The 6604-nt window shown below is 35.9% G+C and overlaps 1 protein-coding gene across 2 annotated transcripts; it reads right to left on the bottom strand.

Moving 5' to 3' along the window:
- Positions 1-1231: 1231 nt before the first annotated feature.
- LOC132634817 (uncharacterized) lies at positions 1232-6477 on the bottom strand. Of its 2 annotated transcripts, none has more exons than XM_060350907.1 (5): positions 6325-6477; positions 5407-6085; positions 4810-4929; positions 3731-4451; positions 1232-1810 (listed from the first exon to the last, which is right to left on the bottom strand). In XM_060350907.1, the coding sequence occupies exons 2-5, from the start codon at positions 6062-6064 to the stop codon at positions 1624-1626; spliced, it is 1686 nt and encodes a 561-aa protein (XP_060206890.1). In that variant the 5' UTR covers positions 6065-6085; positions 6325-6477; the 3' UTR covers positions 1232-1623. The 2 variants fall into 2 exon arrangements, with proteins under 2 accessions (XP_060206890.1, XP_060206891.1); XM_060350908.1 differs by having other exon boundaries at positions 6292-6469.
- Between the last annotated feature and the right edge of the window lie 127 nt (positions 6478-6604).

The following is a 6604-nucleotide window of genomic DNA, read 5'->3' as shown; positions in this document are numbered from 1 at the left end:
AAAGGGCAGCCAAATGCACAAAGTATCCTGCTTTAGCAAGATTAGGAAAAGGGCCACAACCTAAGGAGTGTGATGTAGGTTAAACTGTCTACATCACACCCTTTGGGGTGCGGCTTTTTCCCGAATCTGGCTAACGCGGAATATTTTTTCACCAGATTGCCCTTTATCCAGTATTTGATATCCGTATTAAAGCCTCGACTAATTTGTATAAAGTGTATGAATAAAAAAAGAAGTGTATGAAGTGGCAATGAATCATCCACGTCGGTTGAGCATGGCGTTGATGCGAAGCAGCCAATAGTGTTGAAGCAACGGTTGTAAAGCCGCCACCAGATGCAACAGTGCAATGGCTAATGAAGGTTGATATTGTGTGTATCACATGGACATCCCATGGGACCAAATCTTCCCTCCTTCACACATTGGTTCTTTCCCACCAACGTCATTTCCATCACAGTTGGGTTACCTATGCTTCAAGTTGTTTTTCTTCTTTCGAGTATGGTGGCAGTAGTATTCACACGGAAACTTATCGCTTGTTAATGCAACAATTTATTAGTACTTTCCGATATAGCAGCTTATTATACAAAATATTGCAATTGCAATTTGCAACAGCTTATCATATGATGCTTCAACATCTTATCACCTTATCTTTTGTCATAATTATCTTCATAAGATTAGTTTTCATCCTTTTCTTTTAGGTTGTAATCCTGATTTGTTTTCATATTAGTTGACGATCCTTACTCATATAAAGGCTTTGTGCTTTAGATTGATTCTTCTTAATAGGTGAATATCCTTAGAAATAGTCCAACTATTGTGGTCTCTTTATTTACTTTCGCGTTATAGTGACGTTTCGAACCTCATCAATATTGGCACAACTCGGATGCTCTGGTATCGTGTATATTATATCTCAACACTCTCCCAGATAATCCTATTCATGCTGGCTAAACCACTAAACGATAAAATGCCCCCCAGTTTAAGATTCTCAAAGCTCGAAATCGAAATCTTAAGAATAAATGAATCTCAATTGTCGCATCATGTCTCTTGATAGTTTCTTCTGATTCATTTTACCAATTAAAAACATACAAATTTAGCTACATTAGTGAACAAGATAAATATGTAAAAGCATTCAAAGTTGAGGTCTTTCAAAGCCAAACCAAAGTCAGCTCCTTCGACATTCTGTATAGCCTGGGGTAGGGAGGTACCAAAGCAGAAAAAGAGACAAATTAAGGAACCAAAGAGGTGACACGAAGCCAAAAGCGCCCAATATAAGAACCTTACATACAAAAGAGAACGAGTCTTCATCATGGGGATACAAAAAACCCAAACTGGCAGAAGCACAACTCCTATCTTTTTACATTTCTAGTATCATCTATGACCATGAAAACCTATATATATATATATATATATATATATATCAGTTGTTAACTATCCATAATCAGTTATCCACATCAAAGTCACAAAATAGGAATCAACAAGTCATCGTGGTTACCAACTTTTGTAAAACTTCCAGAGACAGCAAAAGGTTCCATCTTGTGCAGCAATAGTTGGGGACTGAGAGTTCATATTAGTATAGTTTTTCCTCTGCAACAGCATATGTGTAGCAGAAAGGCAGATCACCTTTCTGCTAAACTAGAACTTTGAGATTTGGCTAAACAAAGGATCCTCCTTGCTAAGGTATATCTGATATAGTTGATAGCAGTATTTAGTAGCTAATCTTTTACATTCGGCATGATCCTTTGGACGTACTTCTTCCACGGCTTTTCTGAGTTTATTTTCTCGATCCCCGTCGATCAGATATTCACCCAAAGCAGCTATGCTGCACAAAAAAAAAACATAAAAATAAGTTAGAGAAAGTCCCTAGAAAGTATAATGGATATAGTGCCAGTTTAAAGAAACTCAAATTCACAGCCAAAAGAAAAACAATCGCATTGATTATTAAAACAAATAGGATACTGCATGTTCCATTTGACATTTGGAATAAACAAATGCAATAAGATCTGATCAAGTAGTTGGAATCGGATCTAATCACAGATCACTTACCCCACCAATAGGCATGTCAAATATCTGTCTTGGGTGCATATTTTTTTTTTATCACAATCCTTCAGTAGACAATCCCCTTTTAAATTGTTTCTACTAAATTTGCATGCTGTCCCTTTTTATTGTGGTGTTATAACTTACAAATGTTTTTTCTCCCTATGTTTTCACTACTCCCACTTCTAACCACCTTGAACCTAATGCAGACACCCCAAAAAATGACGTTCTTCTGGAATTTTTGGACGCCAAACTCTACAGTAAATCGTTCAAACAGACAATTATAATTGATCATTTTCTGAGTAACTTGAGCATTGATGCTGAAAAAAGAGGAAAGTTTTAAGTCTCACAGAAGCCACACGTGAGTTATTCCATCAAATGAAGACAGCTTTAAATGTACCTTTCAAGTTCAGCCTCGTTAGCACCAAAGAAATACTTAAGCTTAAAGCAGTGTGTGCAAAGAATACAAGGAAAAATTCTACTAATACCTAAAGCCCACCGGCATGAAGTGTACCTCAAGGATAAACATTGATTGATCTCATGTTATGAAGACATTAACAGGCAAACCATGCAGAGAATGCAACAGTTAGTCATGAGAATCGACCAGAGCAATCCAATGAAAAGGGGGTTCAGATACCCTTTTAGGAACAAATTAACTAATCTAGAACTTTCCCTGAACCAGGAATAAATTTTCAATATGTATCATCAACATTTTGAAATATCCACATAAGTGCCATGTCCATCTGCTAGAATGAAGACACAGGTAAATTAAACATCTGGTTCGACTAGACAACCTTTTTTTCTTTGATAGGTTAACTAGAGACCGTTAAAGAAATGACAGTTGGAAGAAGTAATATCACCTGAAATGAAATACGAGGCATTGATCAAGGCTAGAGGCAAGAAAAAGGTAGTTCGTTAATTAGTACTAGTGAATCCAATATAGTATACCATGTTGTAAAATCAAAAGTAGATATTACCTCATATGACCCAAAAGACATTCAAGTAGGACATCGAGAGGGTAGACATTCTTTTATGTTAGTATACCCAATTAGTGACTTTTAGAGACATTTGGAACTTGGAAGTATGGTGCATTGTGAGAAACAGTACATTTAGCACGAAATACTATAACAGATTTTTGGACTACTTTCAGTCTCAAATTACACACTACGAACTTATTTGGGAGGAAATTTGTCGTACCAGTAAATCAAAATTAAGAATGAATATAATTTACATGACATGAAATATTGAGACCCTTCTGCTGCAATTAGGTATCCATTCTCATTTTTCAGTAAATTTTAATTTGCATGACAAGTTTCAGATTTACAATAAGATTTCTGTTCTGATTTCCTCTTTCTATCACTAAGTCCGTTTTCTGCAGAACGAAAAGGAAACATTAATGCATTGACCTATTCGTGAATATGTCTACAAAATAAACTACAGATTGACAAGAGTCATGGCATTGGAAGAAACATAGTTATGCTGTTTTTTTTTTTTTTTTTTTTTTTATGGAGTAAGGTGTTTCATCTGCTGTTTTTTCTCGATAAGTACAAGATTGGAATTCTTAATCTTCTTTGCTATTAAACACTGACAATAATACTTGCGTAGCGGTTACGCTGCTAAGGTAAAAATAGTAGTTCAATAACCAATCTAACAATGTTACCACTAGAAAGATAAATTGTCAAAAGATCAGGAAGTAATTACACACCTGATTTTATCAGATTGACTCAACCCCTGACTCTTGGTAAAATGAAGGCCCTTGGAGGAGATGTTTGGAGAAATTTTTTGCCTATAAAGTGCACATATCGCCTTCATACAAAGTTCGGGGTCTTTCTCAAAGGACGATCTTAAATCATCTTCCGATGAGAACATTTCACGCTTTATAATTCTTTTGATTAACAAATTCATACTTTTGTCACTCAATGGATCATCTGACTCTGAAGAACTATCATCACCAATATCAAGCTTGTATAAATCAGATCTTCTGGAAGAAAGTTGAGAATAAGACTTCCCCCCATCTTTGTCATCACATCTTCTTACGAATGCTGCTTTATGGGAATTTTCATGAGCAAAGGGCAGTTTTCCATCACGATCTAATTCTTGAATAGATCTTGTCTTTTGTGTGCCAACTGAGCTATCCCCATGGTCACTCTCACTTAAGCTTCTTTTCCTTTTGGACAATGGAGTTCCCTTTATATCCTCTTCTTTTATCTTGTGTGGAGAAGTTAAATTCCTGCCTACAGCATTACTGTTTGAAACACAAGCCTTTGCATTCTCATCATCGCTGTCATTAATGTGAACAACAGTTGAAGACCCAGCCACGCCAAATACTTTATTCAAGTTATTCTTAACGCAGTCTCCTGCTTCACATGCTGATAGATCTACAATAGGCGCTCTATTCTCACAAGTCATGTTGACAGGGGGAGGGCCTGAAAGAAAGCACAAAGCATTTATTCAGTTTGCACAAGCACGCAGTATCAGAAACATTTGTCTTCAATTAAATATGAGAGCCATCAATATAACCTGACCCATTGACATCCCTACCGACACCCATGTGATCATGTTAATCCTAGACTTTGAAACTAAAAACAAACGAGTATAAACCTCATCCACTGCATGCATCGGCAAATCAGTGTCTACCACATTTCCAGTTCCATACAAACACTAAAGTCCACAACCAAGCAAGAAAATCACATCATTCATGCAAAGATAAGTATAACCAAAATTGAAAACCCTACGCAAACACAATCTAACTGTAACAAAAAGGACATTTATAAGCACAAATACCTTTATCTCCTGATTTATCACTTCCATTTCCAGTCGAATCAATCAAAACCCTAGGTGAAAGCCGCTTCTCATCAGCACCAGAAGCTTGACAATTCATTTCTACAACATCATCCTCCTCCACTGCACGCAATAACCAAATCAGTGTCTACCACATTTCCAGTTCCACATAAATATTTAGGTCCACAACCAAGCAAAAGTTACACATGCATAGGTAAGTAAAGCTTAAGGACCCGTTTGGCCATAAAAATTATTAACTTTTTTCCGGATTTTTTTTTTCACTTTATTTGAAAATCAGTGTTTGGCCCTAAAAATTCCAAATACAACTTCTAGTTGTATTGGAAAACACCTAATGCCCTGTTTTCACTTTTTTCACTTTTAATACATTCAAGCAACCAAATATTCTTTGCAAAAACTATAACCAAACACGACTCCATCTTCAAAAATTCCAAATAAAGTGAAACTATTTGGTTTCTATGGCGAAACGCCAACTAAGATAACACAATCATTATCGCTCAATAACTGTAACTGCAATTAAAAACCCTACACAAATACAATCTAACATGTAACAAAAAGCTCAAAAAAGACACATCATAATACCTGCATCTGCCCTAGGAGTTAACTGAGCTTGACTATTCACTTCTACAACATCATCATCCATATCGGCTTCCAAATCTTCCACCAATTTTTGTATCACCGATACATCCACAGCATGTTTTTTCGCCGTATCCTCCTCCAAAAGCAACATTCTAACTTCCAACTCCTTGAATTTTTCAATATACATCTTCAATTTCACCTCAACTTCATCTTTTTCATTTTGTAAATCCTCACATTTCCTCTTCAATTTTTCCTCAACTTCATCTCTTTCCTTTTTCAGTTCCTCACATTTCCTCTTCAATTTTGCCTCAAATTCACCTTTTTCACATTTCCTCTTTAAATTTGCCTCAATTTCATCTTTTTCCTTTTTCATTTCCTCATGTTTCCTCTCCATATCCTTCAATTCCTTGTCATAACTTAGCATTTCCACGTCATCTCTCCCTATTTTCACGAAATCAATATACTTCTTAAGATTCTCAATTTCAGCATTCAGTTGTTTTTCGCGATCGATAAGAATTCTCTCAACTAGAGAGAATTCCTTATCACGAAAAGCGGATTTTAAATAAGTAATCAGTTCAGGTATAGAAGCAGCTTCAAAAGCAACTGGTTTCAACTCGTATGACCTAAGCGAGGTAACTACTGGCTTTGTTTCCGTACTCATATCGGGAAAACCTATTGAAAGCTAAACAATGACGAGAATTAGTGAAAACCTAAAATATAAACTACTGAAAGCTAAAACAAAATGACGAGAAAAAGTGAAAATATAAACTAATGAAAGCTAAAAAAATGACGAGAAAAAGTGAAAATCTAAAATACAAACTATTGAAAGCAGCTAAAAAGTGAAAATCTAAAATATGAACTATTAAAAGCAGCTAAAAAGTGAAAAACCTAAAATATTTTGTGAAAGAGAAGAGATGTTACGGTTTAAGGAGAGAGAGTGTAGTTCACGCGCCGGTGGATTTTTGGAGTGTGTGTTTGAGGAAAGGCGTTTCGGGGAGCAAAGGAATACAGAGGTGAGATGAAGCGGGAACCTCGGGACAATAACCACAAAAAAATAAACTGTCTTTATTATCCAATTACACTTTGTTACGTGGCTACGAACTAGTAGTACTAGTGGAGAAAAGGCTATCGATAGTCTGTTATATATGGGAGTAGGTCTAAAATGGTTCCTTAACTATATACTTACCGATTTTAGTCTTTT

The sequence above is a fragment of the Lycium barbarum genome, chromosome 4 (assembly GCF_019175385.1).
Source record: "Lycium barbarum isolate Lr01 chromosome 4, ASM1917538v2, whole genome shotgun sequence".
Lineage (NCBI taxonomy): Eukaryota > Viridiplantae > Streptophyta > Magnoliopsida > Solanales > Solanaceae > Lycium > Lycium barbarum.
This window is presented reverse-complemented; position numbering and strand designations above follow the sequence as displayed.